This window comes from Corythoichthys intestinalis, chromosome 3 (assembly GCF_030265065.1).
Source record: "Corythoichthys intestinalis isolate RoL2023-P3 chromosome 3, ASM3026506v1, whole genome shotgun sequence".
NCBI lineage: Eukaryota > Metazoa > Chordata > Actinopteri > Syngnathiformes > Syngnathidae > Corythoichthys > Corythoichthys intestinalis.
This window is the reverse complement of record NC_080397.1, coordinates 51819010-51839400: the sequence shown is the minus strand read 5'-3', so window position 1 is coordinate 51839400 and position 20391 is coordinate 51819010. Positions and strand designations below refer to the sequence as shown.

Here is a 20391-nt window from a genome sequence, read left to right as displayed (position 1 = left end):
CACCCCTTCTTTCCCTGGTCAACAGGCCCCCCCCACATGGTGTCGACCGGAAATACATCTAGCTGACGATAGCACCAACATATTACTAGTTAGTGTAGACATTCAACCGTTTCTTGTTGTTGCTTTTCTTTCTTTCTTTTCTTGTGTTTCTTTATTTTCTGTTTCCCCATAACGCCTTCCTGTCCGCTGCTTTGTCATAATAAATAAGGTATGGTGAATGATCACAATGGGAGTATGTCATACTCTCAATGTGAAACATTAAAAGTAACTCTTCAGACCAACCGGACTGGTTATCAAATGTTTTTATGTTTCTGGTGCTGATTGGATGTGCAAAACACTCGTTGCTTTATGTTCGTGCTCGCACAATCATTTTTGCCATGCACGAGCAGCAGTTACGCTTTAGGTTGAAGGTGGCAGTCACGAGTAAAAAAGTGAAAAACTTCATATAGTCCAGGGGTCAGCAACCCGCGGCTCTAGAGCCACATGCAGCCCTTTAGCACTGCTCTAATGGCTCCCTGGAGCCTTTTCAAAAATGTTTTAAAATGGAAAAAGATTGGGGAGTCAAATATATCTTTTGTTTTAATATGGTTTCTGTAAGACAACAAACATACGGAGCCCCTAAAGGGACACAGACAGAAATTAAGTTTAAGCAATCTAGTGCGCACTAGGTTGTTTCTCGTGCACACCAGATTGTTTTTTGTGCGCACGAGAAACTATCTGGTAAACATTAGCATTATATAGCATTTAAGCTAGCGGACTTTTACTATGCAAGTTAGCCACTTGCAAAAATTCAACAATTGGCTAACTTGAATAGCAAAAGTCCACTATCTTAAATTCTATATGATGCTAATGTTTACCAGATAGTTTCTGGTGCTCACCAAATGATTAAATGTATTTATTACAGTCGATGTCCCCATAAGGGCTAAGTATGAACATGACACACGAACATTCTTCTAATTCATAATGTAATGAAATTAAACTTGAGGTGGCATCGTACAACAGAGTAGTCACGTGGTGCGTCATTCTCTATAAGATACGCTGCAGGGGAAATAAACATGACCCCTGGTATAGTCCCTTTAAGGTTTATGTTGAAAACCAATGCTATACCACTTTTCACAGGTCGTTCTGGCCCTCAGATGTGCAAAAGACGTAGAAGTCATACTTCCAATAGTTGTCCTACCTGCCTTGGAGATTCCTCAGGGAAACTAACCTCCAAGTCCTGCTGCTTTTGGATTTGAGGAATTTGAGAATTTAAACCAAAAGAGCTGCAGAAAAACACCCCAACCTTTTTGATGTCCATCCACCATTTGAAGCACAGCCTGGACATCCTAATGTTTAGTAATTCAGACAAGTATGGAAGTTGAAGATAAACCACACGCACACACACAAATTGTTGCACGAAAAACAAACACCTCAAACTTGAAAAATAAAAAAATGACATACGTTTTAATGGAAAAATGTCATCCATAAAAGTTATTTTAATACATTATAATGATGTCAATATTCCTTTTCTTGATTACCAATTAAAACTTCATTCAACAAACATTCATTCTTTACATTTTCATATCTACATGTGACTTTTTTTGTTTTAACCATGTCTCACATATACTGTACCGTACATGACAGAATAGCATCCAACAACAGGGTAGGAAAAGACACAGGTCCCTATTTAGATGTTATGTTGCAAGATAAAAATATTAAAAATTTAAATTAAAAAAAATCTACCAATAACTAACAAGTTTTCAGTTTCACGTCACTACAGTGTATCACAAAAGTGAGTACAACCCTCGCTTTTCTGCAGGTATTTCAGTATCTCTTTTCATGGGACAACACTGACAAAATGACACTTTGACACAACGAAAAGTAGTCTGCATGCAGCTTATATAATAGAGTTAATTTATTTACCCCTCAAAATATAGCCAATAATATCTAAACCCCTCGCAACCGCATGGGAACAACGTACATCCCTAAATGTCCAAATTGAGTACTGCTTGTCATTTTCCCTCCAAAATGTCATGTGACTCTTTACAGGAATGCTGTCAGCATAGCTGCAGAGATTGAAGAGGTGGGGGGGTCAGCCTGTTAGTGCTCAGACCATACGCCGTACTCTACATCAAATTGGTGTGCATGGCTGTCATGGCAGGAGGAAGCCTCTTCTGAAGACGGTACACAAGAAAGCCTGCAAACAGTTTACTGAAGACATGTCAACAAAGCACACGGATTACTGGAACCATGTCCTATGGTCTGATGAGATGAAGATTAATTTGTTTGGTTCCGATGGTCTCAAGCATGTGTGGCGGCGACTAGGTGAGGAGTACAAAGATAAGTGTGTCATGTCTACAGTCAAGCATGGTGGTGGGAATAACCCCCCCCCACACACACACCTCCTTAATCTCTGCAGCAATGCTGACAGCACTCCTGTAACGAGTCACATGACATTTTGGAGGGAAAATAATAAGCAGTACTCAATTTGGACATTTAGGGATGTACGCAGTTTCCATGCGGTGTACTTAATTTTGTTGCCAGGGGTTTAGATATTATTGGCTATATTTCGAGTTATTTTGAGGGGAAAATACATTAACTCTATTATATAAACTGCGCAGACTACTTTTCGTTGTGTCAAAGTGTCATTTTGTCTGTGTTGTCCCAAGAAAAGATATACTTAAAGTGTATGTCAACACCTGGGGAAATGCTAATATTCCATCATTTATCCATAAACGAATGCCTTTTGGATTCATATCATGTCACTTCGTGTAATTACACACATCGCAACACCAAGAAAATGAGAGAAATTTGGGTCAATTTCAGGCTAAAAAGACCCGCCCCCGAGATCCCGGAAATCTGGCAGATTGTGTGCGTGACATCAAAACAAGGAAACAACCGGCTCAGTGCTTTAGTACTGAATGGCGGCGATGATGGCGGACAATTACGTTTCTAGTTGCAGCGACGAATCCGACGTAACGAACATTCTTCTAATGGTGAATAGGAGAGTTATGAACCTTTCTTCGGTGTTTTGGGTTATCAATTTGAGCCCAAACGAAAGCCAATGCAGCCTAATGAAAGGATCATTGAGGGGAACAATCACACTGATGAAACCCCGACAACAGTTTGTGTGGGAAACACCAAATGGTATGTTTTGCATTTCTTTTTGTGAAGCTGATACACCGTGACCGCAAAATAAAGTAATGTATAGAATACTTATCATTTAATATGCTATCATCGGTTTCGCTCTGCCAACCGACACAAATATGAATGGGATTAGAGCAGGGGTCCCCAACCTTTTTTGCACCACGGACCGGTGTGATTTGGGTCTTTTTTTCACGGACCGGTGTCCCTCTTTTATATTCAGTTGGGACTCTCAATGTTATCCAATGGTGCTAAAAAACTATTTACATCACAAACATACATGTGCAACACGGAAATGGCGTAAATTAACGCTTAACGACACGGCGTTAAGTGAGAGGGCTACGTGCAGTTGTTGTGTGCGCCAAACATGGCAAAACGTAAGTTAATATTCCTTTCTTTAAAGAAAGTTTGTAGTGTGTACTTAGGAATCGCTGCATTGGCGGTCCTTTTTAACGTGACGCGCATGCCAGCTTTGTCAGAACACCGGCAATCTGCGGCAGAAAAATACAGTAAATATAAAATAGCATTTGTTTTTAGCCCCGTCGTGTTAAGTGCAGGGGAAAAAATACAACTCACCCGCTGAATCAGTGGGAGGGCTCAGTTTGTTTCGTTGAGATGAGATGGGAGAGTGAGAGAAGCTAGCATCAAGCTAGCGATGTTGGAAATTGTAGCACAGTTTTCAGCGCGCTCCAAGCGATGTCGGGATATTCCGAAATGACTTTAATCCAGAACTTCGGTAGACTTGTTGTCTCAAATGTACGTTTAAGTCGCCGTGATTTGCGATCTCTACAAGCTGATATTCCTGTTCCACAGACATGCTCGAATCACTCGATTTATTCACATACGGGTCATGAATTCACTCCTTCGCAGTTCGTGGGTCTTTAGTGATTGGGAAGTAGCATAAATTTTGTTTTCTTTGAGGTTGTAGGCACATCTTCTGGCTCGTCAGGTTCCCGTTTCCCTGTAAAATTGCAAAATTAGCCCTCTTAGCACTGACGAACTTTACTCATTGTCTGCGTAGTCCAGCTCTTTTTCTCGCGTTCGGGAACTCATGGGTACTACGTTGTGACAAATGGCTGCTTGTAAACCACATAGCACGACAGGTTTGAACCATTTTAGCGATTTTTTGATAAAACACGAACGCAAGTCTCTCGTCGATAAACAACGATGGCACCTGCCTCGGCCTTTTGTTTCCTTGTAATGACGTCTCCGCCCCATTCGGCTGTTTCCGGAACACTTTCGGAAATGTTCGTCATTTTCGATCTATTTTCGATAATTGCTCATTAATGTGATTGATTTTTTTGTTAACTTTATCAATATTTGTTATCTTGGCATATAACGGTTCTATTGATGTCTCACACCCCCTTTGCGTTTTCATACCCTTTAAATATCTGCAGAAATGCGAGGGGTGTACTCACTTTTGTGATACACTGTATATAACTATACAGGACTGTGACAGAAAATAAGAGTGCGCCCTCAACATGACTCAAAAGCGTGGATTTTAACCTCTCTCCCAGTTTTTATTTGGCACCGATTGACCACGGATTAGAGGTGCACGATAATTATCGGTCCGATAATAGGAATTATGATGTCATCCCAATAAATCCGATAACATTATTACCGTAATTTCCCGAATATAACGCGCACTTTTTTCCCCCAAAATCAACTTGTAAAATCATGGTGCGCATTTTAAACGTGTACAGGGATGGAGACAAAAACTATAAATATATTATATACATTGGGCGTACTTCATTTTTTACGGTGCTTTAAAGACACCACATGATATAACCGGCTGGCGTGAAGATAGAACGGCAAGCGTCTGATTGGTATAATGAAGTCATGTGATTATTATTGCGACGTCTCATTGGTGAAATCGGTAGAGCTACCCCAGTAATACACCAGGCACGTCTCTACTCTTAGCATCGCTGGCAAAAAAAAATAAATAAATAAATCTAATATGTAGAATTAAGAGGAAAAAATGTAACGACTCCTGTGTAGCTTAAAATAGCACTGTAAGAATAACGTTTTTTTCTTCACAAATCTACTTCAGTAACTTCAGTAACGGAGTACATATAACGCGTTACTACCCACCTCTGGTCTTTTGTTCTATGTTTTTATAAGACGCGGTGACTCACTCCCTGTTAACTGAATTTTCCCAAGGGTATAATAAATATTCTAAATTTGATTAAAATTCAAAAGGTTTGCTACTGAATAGAAATTTTAATTTTCTCACAGTAAACAATGTCTGCACTTATCATGCTGACAACAGGCAGCAAGGTAACTTCCAAAGACCACATGAGTAATCAGTGGGGCTGCTAAAAAAATAACTCACCCAGGACGGAATATTGTGATGTTACTGGTATTTAAAAACAAAACAAACACCAAATACATAAAATGAGGTTTCAAAATTGGGAAAAATCAACATGAGGTACAGTATACAGTATGTTGTTTCTCTCTATTTGTAGTGTCATCATAACCCTTGTTATTCCTCCGTGTCGCTGCTGCTCACTTTTTATCCACCTTTAAATCCTCTGGATCTCCATGAATCAAGATCGCAACTGTAATTTTACTACCTTTCTGCATGCATTTTTTTTGCATTATATACAGTAAATAGTAATCCATGACTTTTTTTTTTTTTTTTACAAGTACTTTCCACCAGTGATCTGTCGCGAACATGTTTCTTATGCAATATTTTGCAGTATTACGTCATTTGTATTGTTTCCTCCATAACGAACAATTACATGCATTTTACAAATAATAAAGGTAGCTCTGTCGAAACGACTCCGTTTTTCTTTCTCGGTCCCATAAAAACAACTTCCATTCCCTGAAACTTAAGGTAATCCACATACTTCAAATATATTGGCATAGAAGAAAAACTTACTTGCCAAAGCAAACATGTGACAATTAGTTCAGGAAACAAGTTTACTTCATCTCAGTCTCTTCAAACAGACAAGAAAAACTGGCTTTCTTACCTTCCGCTCGATCAACTCTGCAAGACTGTTTCTGCTTGGATTTACAAGAGGCTCTCGTAATTTTTGTTTGTTTGTTTTCTTGAAAATGACCATCAATTTTTTCACACTTGAATATGACCCCATCAATAGCCAAAACATCTTCACAAATGGAGATATCATCAATGGAAGAATCATCGTAGAAGTCTCAAAAGAAACTCAAATCCAGTCCCTAATCTTCATTGGAAAAGGCAGTGCAAGAGTTCGCTGGCATGAACGTCATGGGAAACGTTCTCGTTACTACTGGTCGGATGAGAAATATTATGAGATTAAGCAAAATGCCTTGAAACCTGGTAATGCATTCATTTATCTTTTAATATAGAGAATGTTAGAAATGACTTTCTATTACATACGACATGTTTTACTCTTCCAGGTATTGATTGTATCAGCAAAGGAAGACATGTGTTCCCGTTTTCCTTCAAGGTTCCCAATAGGTATAAATGTTAGGAAGATTACTTTGGAAATGTGCTATAATTATTAACTCTGTTCAAAATGTAACAGTAGTGTAACATTGTCATTAACTTTCTCAAATTATAACCTACATTTTTATTTTGGTTACTCCTCTTAATTATGAATAAATGCTAAGAAATAAAATATTCAATTAAAAAAAAAAATTAAGACCTAATAGTATCAAAAGCATTTACAAGTAGCTTTTTAAGGCTACACTAAGGCTAGGTTCATACCGCAGGTCATAGACTTCATAATGATATTGACGGGACATGGGGCGGGGGCTGATTAATAGGGGACCTGCATGGTTGGAATGGCCGTCAAAGCTGACCGAGTGGAATCATAGACAAAGAGCTATTTTTTGTTAAAAATTCTACTGACTAAATACTTAAATCGCTGAATTCTTATGGATGCAAAACAGTTTTGATTGTTGGTTAAAAGTAGGGCTGTCAAACGATTAAAATTTTTAATCGAGTTAATCACAGCTTAAAAATTAATTAATCGCAAATAATCGCAATTCAGACAATCGCTAAAATATGCAATATTTTTCCGTAAATTATTGTTGGAATGGAAAGATAAGACATAAGACGGATATATACATTCAACATACTGTACATAAGTACTATATTTGTTTATTATGACAATAAATCCACAAGATGGCATAGACATTATTAACATACTTTCTGTTAAAGGGATCCACAAGAAAGACTTGTAGTTCTTAAAAGATAAATGTTAGTACAAGTTATACTAATTTTATATTAAAACCAATGTTTTCGTTTTCATAAAATTTGTAAAATTTTCAATCAAAAAATAGCTAAATACACTAAATAGAGATAGAGAGTTAGTGTTAGATAGAGAGTTAATAGAGTTTTAAATTAACTTAGAAATCAAGCCAAATAGTGTGTTTTGTCCCTCGACTGATGCCGTAGTTGAATTTGAATGCTGTCTTCACAACGTTCTTGACCTCTAATAGTTTGTATATTGTGAATAGGGTTGGGCATCGAGAATCGAGCATCGATGGGAACCGGTTATAACACTCCGATGCTCCCGGAATCGTTCGAATTTTTAAATTTCGATTCCTTGTTTCGATGCCCTGACCACCGAGCGGAAAAAAATTGCTTGAGTTTAGAGACTGATATTTTTATACAAGTTATAATTAGCCCTGTGAGAAGTTCATTTAATTTAAAAAACGTCAAAAGTTAAGACTTTAATATAAACTATGCAATTTTTTGGACCCTGCCTTTTTTTTTTTTTTTTTTTTTTTGACTGCTTCTTAAAAGAATCGGAATCGGGAATTGTTCGGAACCGGAATTGAAACGTGGAATCGGAATTGGAGCCGGAATCGTTCAATTTCAAACAATGATTAATTGTGAATAAATATTGCTATCCAGTGTATTTGTTGAACTAAATGAAATGTTGAATAGTGTTTGACCAAAGTCTTGAGTAAATTTTATGTGTATGTTGCATAGCTGTTTTGATTGGCAATGCCAGTTCTCTTTGCACTGTTGTTTAACTGTGTGAGAATAGGGCCTCATTAATATAGATTGAAGCGCTTTTCTTTTTGTGAACATTAATTTTTTTTGAGAGATATTTTTTTGTTGTGCTTTCACTAAATGATACTTATGTTTGTTGTGAAGGAATTAACGAAGCTTATGCCAATAAACGCGCGGTTCATTGAACGCCTGTGTCCACTCGCCTTTTGTAATGTTCTGATATAGAATTATCCGAGGGACCTTGAAGGCGCTAATGCTGTTTACGCACATGATGCAAGAGTGAGTTAGAGTTACGGCCTGCCGAGAGCCGTAAGCTGTGTTAATGTTGAAGCTGAATGTGCTAATAAAGAAACAAAGTGCCAGCACGTCACGTTTGGTATACCTTTGTTAAGAAGAAGCATAAAACAAGACACCTTTTTCTGCCTCTTAGCGCTCAAGCGCGTCACTGTAATCTGTTTGAGGCAATGCATGAGCGGGTCATTCTGCGCATGCGTTAAATATCTTAACGTGATTAATTTAAAAAATTAATTACCGCCCGTTAACGCGTTAAATTTGACAGCCCTAGTTAAAAGCAAAAAAAAAAACGTGCAGTTAGCATTTATTTTACGTAAATATGTAGAAGTACGATGCTAGTCTGTTCGTCAATGTGGCGGCCGCCATATGTATATGTAAACAGAGCTTTTCTGATGAAAATTCTTGTGAATAAATGCTTTAATCCTAGAATTCTTTATAGATATGAATTATTGCTGTTAAATTTATCGCGTTAACGGGCGTTAATTTTTTTTTTTAATTAATCACGTTAAAATATTTGACGCATTTAACGCATGCGCGGAATGACCCACTCATGCATTGCCTTAAACAGGTTACAATGACGGCGTTTTTTGCTCATTGAGAGAGTTTAGAGGCAGAGGCACAGGCGTTCATTGGACCGCACCGTATGTTGGCATAAGCTTTGGCAACACTTTCAAAACAAACATAACTATTGTGGCGAGTGACGTGGGGAAGAATGACAGGAGATGATTTTTTTGTTAACATGCATTATTGAACATAACGCAGAACATATACCATTTGCACCCACCACTGACAGTCATAGTTGCCCAACTTCCCATCGGAACAGTTAAGTCGGTACAGTATCACTTAGTGAAAGCACAACAAAAATAATATTCCCATCTCTCAAAAAAATAGTGTTCACAAATCGAAAAGCCCTCAATGCAAAGAGAACTGTCATTCCCAATCAAAATAGCTATGCAACATACACATAAAACTTACTCAGACTTACTCAGAGATCTCTATTTTAAAACTCGCCATTGACACCTTGTGGTGTATTTCAATCACTACCTTACGTAGTTAAAGACACTGGAAGAACGGCAGGGAGCCCATGTGAGGTACCGCTCGGCGACATCTACAATGGTGAGCTATATGTTGTTGTTTTTTTGATTGAAAATTTTACCAATTTTATTTAAACGAAAAAAAGTGACAAACTTCAATGTCATTGCCAAAAGCAGCGCTACTAATTCCACCGATGAGACGTCGCAACAATAATCACGTCCCATTACACAAATCAAACGCAAGCTAGCTGTTCTATGATCAAGCCAGCCTGTTCAATCATGTGGCATCTTTAAAGCACCGTAAAATGAAGTATTTGAGATTGCGCGCTGCCCTCAACATGAATCGAAAGCGCGGATTCAAACCTCTCTCCCAGACTTTATTTGGCCACGGAAAACCGGAATTTAATTTCATAATAGTAACTATGAAGGAACTACAGTCCTATTGAAACTAGGAACTATTTTCTCCATTAGAGGGCAGGGCATTCATGCTCTTTGAATGAACTGTGTTTCATTTCTGTTGTTTTTTTTTTTTTTTAATTCTCTTGCCGGAATGGAATGATTTTTTTTTTTTTTGTAAATTCTTTGGCTTAATGTAGTTATGTAATACTGTACAGTATCATTATATCAGCAGTTCATTTTGAGATTAGTTTGTGCTGAGAGGAAAAAAATACCATTGTTAAAAAAAAATGCAACAAAAATAAGCAGTTACTCAAAAATGTACTCATTACATTAGTATTCTTTTCGCTGGATACTTTCTTTACTTGTACTTGAATACATTTTTAGATGACTACTTTTACTCTTACTTGAACCTGTTCACAACATGATTGAACTTCAATATTTCTACCAAAACTTTTTTTGAATAGAATTGAATAGATCAGATTTAATAATTAACGTAATCCATAACGTCTAATTTTAGATTTACATACACGTAATCATCATTTTGGTCTTTCTTGTCATCCAACAAACATTAAACTCAACTGACTCAAAAAGGTTTTCAAGATTTTTTAGCTTATTTTATTTCGAGCCCATTAAGTTACCAATGATTGTTCTTTGCAGTAAAATGCCATCAACTTTCAAGTCATCGATTGGTAGGATTGTTCATAAGCTTACAGCGGAGCTCAAACAGTCGATGAAGCTGACAAAAACGGCGAAAGCCCACTTCACATTTGTTTCCAAAGCAGATATGGATATATATGGACTAATGGTAAGAATTTGTAGGCAGTAATACATTATTATTTAAAACTTTGCTGGGGAAAAATACATTTATTGTACAGTAATCCACACTATTTCAAGTGATGGCACTGTTTTTACAGGATCCTCAGCATGATTCCACCGATAAAACACTCAAGGTTTTTGGGTCTGGAACTATTGCAATGGATGTTTACGCCAATAAAATGGGATATCAACCAGGTAATTGTATTTATGGACACTATTCTACAGGTATTTTTAACAACACAACAGGTGAAATTCATGTGCACTAGACGTCTTTCGCAAAATTTAAATATATAACTTGATTAACAAGTTTGTATTTCGTCTGCATGTTAATATAATTTGTGTTCAAATAATGCAATTTAAATTTGCTCATAAAATCCAGACATTTATTCGTGAAATTTCCAAAATGTTTCTGTAGTAGTTTTTGAAAACAAAGGTTTAAATCGTACAGTGTATCACGTGAACCAATGCATATGCACTGCAAAAACTGGAAAAAAAAAACAAAAAAACAACAACAACAACAACTTAAATTACCTTCTTTTTAGTGTAAATCTACTAGAAATAAGTGTCATCTGCCAGTGCTTCAAGTAAATTTTACTCAGATTTCTTGAAATAAGACAAATAGGTATCTGAAGATATTGCTTAAAATATGTCTGTTAAGCTTAAGTTTGTATATTTAATCTTTTTAAAAAAATGTCAAAAATGTTCGTAATTCTAGAATAGATATTCTTCAAAACATTTTTTGAGAGCATTTTTTTCTTGATTTAGGTGAAAAATGACCGACTGTATGTATAGTATGTATGTATAGTATATGATGTATAGTTCCTAATAAGAACAAATGGTAAAACTTACTAGTGGAAGTGGAAGAATCTGATGCATTAATCTGTTAACTAGCCTTTAAAACTCAAAACGAGATGAAGAAAATTATTCGAGTAAAGTTAAAGAAAAATGATCAGATTATGACGTTATACTGTCATTTTGCAGTGTGAAAGTTACCTTGTATAAATCAATACAGATTTATTTTGTATTAATCATTTAGCTTATTTATTACCGTGTTGGCCCGAATGTAAGATGGTCTTTTTTGCATTGAAATAAGACTGAAAAAGTGGGGGTCGGCTTATATTCGCGGTCTAGACATTATACCCATTCACGACGCTAGATGGCACCAGATATCGTTGAAGCGATGTTCTGTCATGACAGATCTAAGCTACTCTCAAGTTTAACCAGTTTGCATTATTTCATTGCAGTTTTTTTTCCTTATTCAGATTTGTTTCAAGACTACAGTTACAGTTAGACTTCACTTTGATGGTTAATGCAGTTATTTCAATTTTATTGTTTTATCACAATAGATAGTTTTATTTACATTTCAAAAACCAGAAGCCATTCATTTACAAATGTGATTGCACTTTAGTTTACATATTTAAATGTTCAGATATTAAGATTTGAATGAGGCAAAATAACATGTTTTTTTCTCTCCAATATATTGTTGTGATCATGTTTCAGATGTGCTATAATTATTTTCTGTATAATAATTAATTTGGTGTTCAATATGTCTTTTTTCAAACTTGAGTCTTGAAAAAAAGGGGGTCGTCTTATAATCAGGGCCGTCTTATATTCGGGCCAAAACGGTAATTAAGTTTTTATTGGTGAAAAATGTAGCCCTGACTGCCGTTCACCCAATCTGTTTAGTATTATTAAATGACATATGTCCGATTTAGGTGTCATAAAATATCGTTCGGGAGGTGCGACAGTAAAGGTGAAGTCGACAGTTTTGACAATTATGGAGTCATTTTGCCATGTCGTCCTGAATAAGTGCATTTTTATGATTTCATATTCCATTTAGCACAAGACTGTTATTTGTCATGACCATGCCATTTATTTAGCAATTGGGGAAATATTGAAGAGACAGAAACAATTGCCACGTTTACATGGAGCCAAATATTCCAATTACAATCGGAATATTTGTTCAAACCGGATAAATGTGTTCCATATAAACACCTCATTCGGAATGAACAGGCCCAAACCGAATGGAATTTCATTCCGATTCACAGGGGTGGAATATTCCTTTTCCCAAACCGATTAGAAGTAAAATTATATCATGTAAACAGGGAAGCGGAATGGTGTCTGGTTGCGTTCTTTCTGCACATGCTCCGTACTGACGTGGTGACGTCACTTTGTGACGTAAGTAACGTCACTTGCAACATGGCTTCCAAGCACAGCGCACCTAATTGGAGTCCGGCGGAAAGATTGTATTTAATTCAAACTTTAAAAGAATTGAATATAATTGCTCGCTTAGACGGGCGTAAAACGAGGAACAGTGAACTATTTAAAAAAGTTCACGAGAGGTTACACGAAGCCGGAATAGACCAGATTGACCAGATTAGAAACCGGTGGAAAACCAGCTACTACAAGGCAAAAGAGCAAAACAGCAGAAGCGGATACAACCCCACAAACACAACAAGTGGGTTAAAGTTAAAACAGCAGCACTCCGACGATCGATCTCCATGTTTTGCAACGTGACGCTTTGTTTTGATTAATCTGCGCATGTCAGACGGCAGTTGTCAAACGTCCTTTCGGAATAAAGGCAGTCACATGTAAACGCTGGATCGGAATAGATGAAGTGACATGTAAACAGCTGATCTGAAATTTCCGTTCGGAATGATTTGAATCCGTATGAATAAAAGTCAGCATGTAAACGTGGCTATTGACATTTTGCAGCTCTCTTCGTCGCGTTTTCCTCATTGTGAATACTTCCCCCTCGATGGGCTGACTGGTCCTTCTCAAGCCATTTATTTAGCGATTGCGGAAAAATACTTGGATAAAAAGAATATCCTGTAAAAATATTGGAGTAGAGAGACTGAAACAATGAAATTTTGCGGCTCTCTTCGTCGCGCTTTCCTCGTTCTGAATAATTCCCCCTCAATGGGCTGAATAGTAAAACGATGAGCCCAGTCTCCCGCTGACGTCATCCACCTGTTGGGGATGCTCGAGCCCTATGACGGTAGGCGTGGCTAACCGGCAGATAAATTTACTAATTTCCCATCATCGGCGCTTTGCTAAATTGTTGTATATAGTCGAATCGTCTCAAAATACGATTCTAATTCACATAATAATGCTATTTAAGACTTTTTTTCTCCTGTCGTATGCTCTTTAAGTGTCCTTAGGTGTCACACTTAGACAAGATGAGCGGACTCAGATGCAGAATTCAGTCTTTTAATAACTTAAAATGGTCAGAGGCAAGTACAAACTGAGGGCGCTCCAGTAGGAGGAAATAACGGGCTATGAAACAAAAATAATAAAAACGAGAAACAAGAGAGCCAGGCAAAATGCACTGGAGTATACAATTACAACAAAGGGCTATGCATGAGGCACAAAATAACAAAGAGCTATGGCAGAATACTATGAACAACTTACAACTTAGAATATCTTTGGCTATGGACTGGCCTTGGTGGCAACGAACGGCGAAGACACTTTGGCACAAGACTAGGGAGTGACAAACAATTTAAGCACATGAGGAATGGGGCACAGGTGGGAACAATAGCTAATCATAATCAGAGACAGGTGAGACAGCAGGAAGGGTGAGTGGTGGAAACAGGAGGTTGAGCCTTCAAAATAAAGCAGGAAGAGACAATATACCAAGACATGACAACCGACACCCAGGCGTGACATTAGGCAGATGGTTCACTTACTTATTTTCCCCCTTCTGTCATTGTTTGCATGCTATCATCATTAAAATATGAAAACCAATAAATATTTGGGTGGTTTTAGTTATAGCAGACACTGTTTTACATCTGTGTGGTTTTAACAAAGATCAGATCTTATTTGACTGTGATTTTATGCGGAAACGTGAGAAATTCCAAAAGGTTCAGATACTTTTTCATACCACTGTATCTCTTGTACAGTGTCCTTGACTGCTTTGAAAGGCGCCTGAAATTAAATGAATTATTATTATTATTATTATTATTAAATAAATAAATAATAAATAAACTGTCTGGCTACAAGCAGCATTTCTCCTTGACATGCAAACATGACATACATTCACATGGGATTGGAAGTTGCAATACTTCAGGCATGAAAATCTCTCACCTTTCGGCGAAATTCGCCGTTTTGAAGTCAAAAAGGGCGACCTACGTGAATTGCGTAGATCCGAGGAGAAATTCTTTTTGGGAGGAAGGGGGGGGGGGTCGGGAGGTTTTATTTAATTATTATTATTATCATCATGTGATTAACTTAGTATGTAAACTGAGCACTTAAGAACACAGTCAGCAAATCCTTCTAGATGCCTCGCTGACGAGAACCAATGATCGGCCCAAGCTGCGTTCCATTATTCCAAACGCGCGCACTCCTTACGCATGTACATGGAGTGCTCGGAGAGCCTTCGGTTGCATTGCAAAGCTGCGAAAACAAAAAGCAGGCCTTATCCACATCGGGGCAGACCAGAGCGCAGCATACACACTTGCCTGTATTTGCCAGCAGATTGAATTTGGTGAGTAATGGTTTCAAGCGTTTTCACGTTTTGCGATATAAAAAAGTTACTGCCATTCGTTGCAGCTTGCGTTGAACACTGCCAGAGCTAGCCAAATCTCCCATGAAAAAAAATAGCTCCCGTTAAATTGGCGTCAAGCTTGTGTATTTAGCGGTAATATAAACGAAGAAACACACTGTTGAGTCAAATTAAGCGGCATTCTCTCGGATGGAGGGGGCGCCTCACATCGCTCCCGTCGTCCGCCGGAGACGCGTTATTTTCGGCTTGGATTTGAGCTGACGGCCGGTGTCGGCACAACAGCGGCCCGACGAGTGGTGGGAATGAGTCCTGCTTCTTAAAGCTTTTCAGAAATACAGGGATCCCTCGTTTTTCGCGGTTAATGGGGACCAGAACCCGCCGCAATAAGTGAAAACCGCGAAGTAGCGCCCCAACCCCCCCCCCATTTTTTTGTGCGTGTTCAATGCATTTATTCAGATTTTACATTGGAAAAAAGATTCATATATATAAGACATGTTTTTTCACTTTTTTCACCAAAGTATCATTTATAAATGGTTTTCGAGCACTTCAAAATGTAAGAATTATGATAAGTTTTAAACATGTTACTGCCCCACCGAATTATTTTTAAACAAGAATAAAGTAGTTAGAAAATGCTTGGCTTTATTAAAAGCTTCATAGTGAGTCTACTCAAACCCTCTCAGGCTTTGGTAAACGGTGATTGGCACATGTGCAAACTTTTTCTTTTTATATATATTTTTTGTTTGAAGCAACTTATTTGATTGAATAATAAAGACACAAATGTCCTAGCCAAAATGTGGCCCAAACGCAAAACATTACTTAAATGGAAAAATTTGTTTCAATCAAGAAAAATAGTTTTCAAATGCTTTTTTTGTCTCAAATTTATTATTGCAATCAAAAACATTTTTTTTTATTGAAGCTACTTTTTGGGATTAAAAGTATATACTGTATTTTGACTGAAGCAACTTAGTTTTTGATAGAAGTAACTTTGTTTTTTGATTGAATAATAAAAACACAAATCTAACTCCATCGTTATTGAGTGAGAAAGAAATTAAGAAAGCTTTAAAACTAAAAGCCACCGGGGAGTCTGTTTGTTTTTTTAAATATTTATATTTCATTACATAGACATGCGTCGTAGGGAAGGGAGATTGAGGGATTTAAAAAAAGGAGTTAGATGAGGCTGCTAAAGGCAGTGGATACCTCATCAGCTGGGTGAATAGCAGACCTGGTAAGAACAAGTTTGCAAGGATAGTCGGGTATTAAATCAAATTATAAACACAATTACAATGTTATTTTTCTATAAGATTTTTATGTCATTGCTTTATTAATCATTAGGTGCTAGAGTTGTTAAGTATGGATAATAATGAAATAATAGTTTTAAGAAAAGTGTGCTGTTGGTGGCTCAGTGACCATCTGATGTGGTTTGTTCTCAGATGAACAAGTTGAGGAAGGAAGTTTTGATGCAGAGGTTGAAGGAAGAAAAGAGGCAGACTGACTGAGTCACAGCCAGAAAGTGTTGATGACAGTTTTGATTTCTATTCACTGTTGCCCCCTCCCAATTAAAGTATGTCACAGTCGCAGCCAATTATTATCTAAAGCTGGTTAAAATTGAAGTTATGTTGTTTTAAGGTGTATTAAATACTTGTTCATGTGCCCCTTTTGATCTACGAGCACCCACCCCTCCACCGGTCTCTGCATGGCCCTGCTGAAACACAGTGTGGGTCGACAGAGCTCAATATTTTGTTGGGGTGTACAATACAGTGTACTGGAATATATTTCCTCCACACCCTTCTCACCTTTTTAACCCCTGACCCATTTTCATGCCTGATACTTACATTTAATACAAGTTATGTTTGTTTGTTTTTTTGCTTTCAATTAGCAATTTTATTGTTGTAATTCCTGTTTTTCCCCTATTAGTGAAACTAACTACACACATGATTTTATAATCCTTTGCAGGTGAAGCTGTCCATGTCAAAGTCGAAATTCATAACCAATCGTCCCGTGAAGTGAAGCCCAAATTTGAATTGTACGAAAAGCAGAGTTTTTTTGCTCAAGGTCGCAGGAGACTTAGCACATATGATATTCTCAAGGAGAAAGTTGAATCCGTTGATGCCAATGACAAAGGGATAACAGTGGAGAAGGTGATCACAATCCCCAGGAATCTGCCTCCCTCCATTCTGAACTCCACCATCATCAAGCTGGAATACAGGCTGAAGGTACGCTGATGATTCTTTTGCACCTTACACAAGGTTACTCCATTTTTCAAAGGAGTAGACGTAAAGATAGTGGCACAAACCACAAAAAGAGAATAAAACTTAATGTTTACGTTGGAAACCAATAAAGTACCCCTTTTCACAGGTTGTTCTGGATGTGAAATATGCAATAGACCCAGTTGTCAAACTTCCAATAGTTGTCCTACCTGCTTTTGAGATTCCTCGAGGAAAAGAACCTCTGGCTCCTGCTGCTTATGGATTTCAGGAATTTGGGAATTCATCCCAACAGACGTGGAGCCAAACACCCCAACCTTTTGGTCTCCCTCCACCATATGAAGAACAGCTAGGGTATCCTACATTTAGTAATTCTGACAAGTATGGAAGTTATCCACAAATCACACATGCACACACACAGAACTTCCCAGAGTGGAGTGAAACAAAAAAACACCTCAAATTTGAAAAATGAAAATTAAAAAAATTACATACCGTAGTTTTCGGACTATAAGGCGCACCTGACTATAAGCTGTCACCCACCACATTTGTCACAAAAACAGCATTTTTTTCATAGATAAGCCGCAGCTTTCATCATTGTATTATCGGATATTTACACCAAAAGATATTAACCAGGAACACTTTATTTGACAGTGGCATCATAAGACTGTCATAAGACCAAATGAACCACCTTGAACCTTTGAACCAATTGGCTGCAAAGCTTCATTGCTTCAAGAAGCTTTATTTGGCCATCACTGCTCCCTTAGGGGAGACAGTCATCCTCTGCTTCCACCTGCTGTCAACACTGTTGTCGTCCAACATGTCTCCTAGCATGCGTTGCAGCGTTACAGATGTAAATAACAATCAAAATTCATCTTCTGTGCTAATTATTTCTTCAGTTACTCTTTCAGTTGTCTCATTAATTTCTAGCTCTGGTATTTGGTAACACTTTATTTGACAGTGGTACCATAAAACATAAGACCATCATATTTATGACATGACACTGCCATGAGCATTCATGAATGCTTATGACAGATGTCATTTTGTGTCATCTGGCAAATTATCTCACTATTGAATAGATATAAAAGATCTGAGTTTGACATACAGTAGGAGTGGGAACCTCTTGGTACCTCACGATACGATACGATATGCGATATATAGCCCACGATAACGATGATCTGCCGATATGGCGATCATAGGCGGATCGACTATTCAGGCGAAGTAGACGATCGCCTTAGGCGCCCAACCAGTAGGGGGCCCCCAACCAGCTGCCCTTGCCCCAACAAGCAACGGCTTGGGCCACCGGAGCCAGCAGCACCCACAACTATTCGTCATGGATAATTATGTCAGCATACCAAACAAACAAGTAACAAAACAAAAAGAAAGCCATTTGAATGCTGCATTTACATTCCCCCCCCACACACACGCACTACAATGGACTGTTCCACGACGACGGACAGAGTATCAGTCGCTTAGCTTCATTTGGCGCCGTTTAGCATCGCTTAGCTCCGCTTAGTTGTTTGTTAGCTTCACTTAGCTCTCCCGCTGTTTTCACGCCACTAAGCTCGCTATCTTTACAGCTCACTTGCTACTTTGCGCGTCGGCTGTCGCTTAATTCGAACACATGAGCGAACGTGCTCTCCATTAGAGCCAAAGTTCAGTGAGGGAGGAGTTGAGAACAGGCCTCGAATGCCTCTTTTAACTTTCTTCTTCTTCTTCTTCACACCGAACATAAAATACACGACAGCCCACCGTGTGGCGAAACAATGTAGTACAGTTCCAATCAGTCATACAATAACACTCAACAGCTGGTTAACAGCAAAAGCATGTCATGTTCGTCATATAAATACTGATTTCTGGAGTTAATCCCACATACTTCAGAATTAATATTATAATATGTTGAGTAAATACTACATAATACAGATTCTACATGACAAATATGATTGGCAATGAATAATTATTATAATTATTATACTACTAATATATAGTAGTATACTATAATAATATTGCTAGAATTTTTTTTAAAGAATTGTTTTGAATAATGTTGAAAAGCAAAGTCAGTGTTCTGAATCTGTTTACTTTCCATTCTTTTGTACTAGTAAATGCTATCAGCATTTAACCTCATTGTTTATGTGTGATTAATTATTGTTATTTACATGATTATTTGTACTTTAATAAAGAATTTAAGTGTTCCAAAATAGTTTTGTGAATTAATAAGCGTCAACAAAAATGTCATTGCTAAATTAGTAAAAAAAAAAAAGAAAATTATTAGATTAGTCGATTAATTGTAAAACTAGTCGGCTGACCAGTCAGGAGAAAATTTGTCATGTAGGACAGCCCTAGTGTACCAGAACATATTTCCTCCACACACTTCTCACCTTTTTAACCCCTGACCCATGAAGGGGGGCCCCTGGATATGTTTGCCTTAGGCCCCAAAATTGCCAAGTCCGCCACTGATGACGATACAACGATTATCGATACATTGGTCAAGAATTCATTCTAGGATATTCTACAAACAACTAATAAACAGAAAAACAAGCTTCTGCTGTGAATTGGAATGAGATTATCATTAGTAGACGTCCAATCCATTTGAACTGGGAGGATGGTAGCGAATGAACGTTTGTTAATCCGCTGCCATCCCTCCCACTTCAAATGGATTGAACGTCTATGGCCGGTAGTGTCAGCCAATGCCAGACAATGAGGTCATTTTGGGCCATTTAAGGTCATTTACCTGTTCATTTTCAGTTACTTCCTGTTGATTTGGGGGCATTTTATGGGTCTCTTCCTGTTTATTTTCGAGTTACAGAACAGGAAATGACCCAGGTATCACCCAAATGAATAGGCAGTGACTCAAACTCCACAGAAAATGACCTGTAAATGCCCTAAAATGAACGGCAAGTGACCTTTAAATGCCCTGGAAATTGGACAGAATGACTGTGAATGCTCTGGTTTCAAATGAACGAACGTTCCCAGTCTAAATGGATTGGGCGTCGAGCACCGTCAATGCAGCCTTAGAGTTAACTGAGACAATATTATGGTGGAAGATTTTGGTAGCAACTTGTTGGTTCATTT

General features: G+C 37.8%; 2 protein-coding genes across 3 annotated transcripts in view; both read left to right on the top strand.

Moving 5' to 3' along the window:
* LOC130913558 (arrestin domain-containing protein 3-like) overlaps positions 1-1803 on the top strand; it is a 24458-nt gene extending 22655 nt beyond the window's left edge. The window contains exon 10 of the mRNA XM_057832242.1: positions 1120-1803. Within this exon, the coding sequence (XP_057688225.1) occupies positions 1120-1209 (90 nt within the window). The 3' untranslated portion in view covers positions 1210-1803. The remainder of the gene's footprint in view (positions 1-1119) is intronic.
* LOC130913559 (arrestin domain-containing protein 3-like) lies at positions 1240-20391 on the top strand. Of its 2 annotated transcripts, XM_057832245.1 has the most exons (7): positions 1240-1351; positions 6228-6427; positions 6508-6568; positions 10459-10606; positions 10716-10812; positions 17072-17331; positions 17474-20391. In XM_057832245.1, exons 1-7 carry the CDS (start codon positions 1293-1295, stop codon positions 17792-17794), a joined length of 1146 nt encoding a protein of 381 aa, XP_057688228.1. In that variant the 5' UTR covers positions 1240-1292; the 3' UTR covers positions 17795-20391. The 2 variants fall into 2 exon arrangements, with proteins under 2 accessions (XP_057688228.1, XP_057688229.1); XM_057832246.1 differs by lacking the exon at positions 1240-1351 and having other exon boundaries at positions 2571-6427.

Coding starts and splice junctions, on each gene's coding strand:
- LOC130913559 (XM_057832245.1), top strand. CDS start 1,293: ATGTCCATCCACCATTTGAAGCACAGCCTGGACATCCTAATGTTTAGT. Junction 1,352..6,227: donor ATGTTTAGTAATTCAGACAA/GTATGGAAGTTG, acceptor CCCCATCAATAG/CCAAAACATCTTCACAAATG. Junction 10,607..10,715: donor TGGATATATATGGACTAATG/GTAAGAATTTGT, acceptor CTGTTTTTACAG/GATCCTCAGCATGATTCCAC.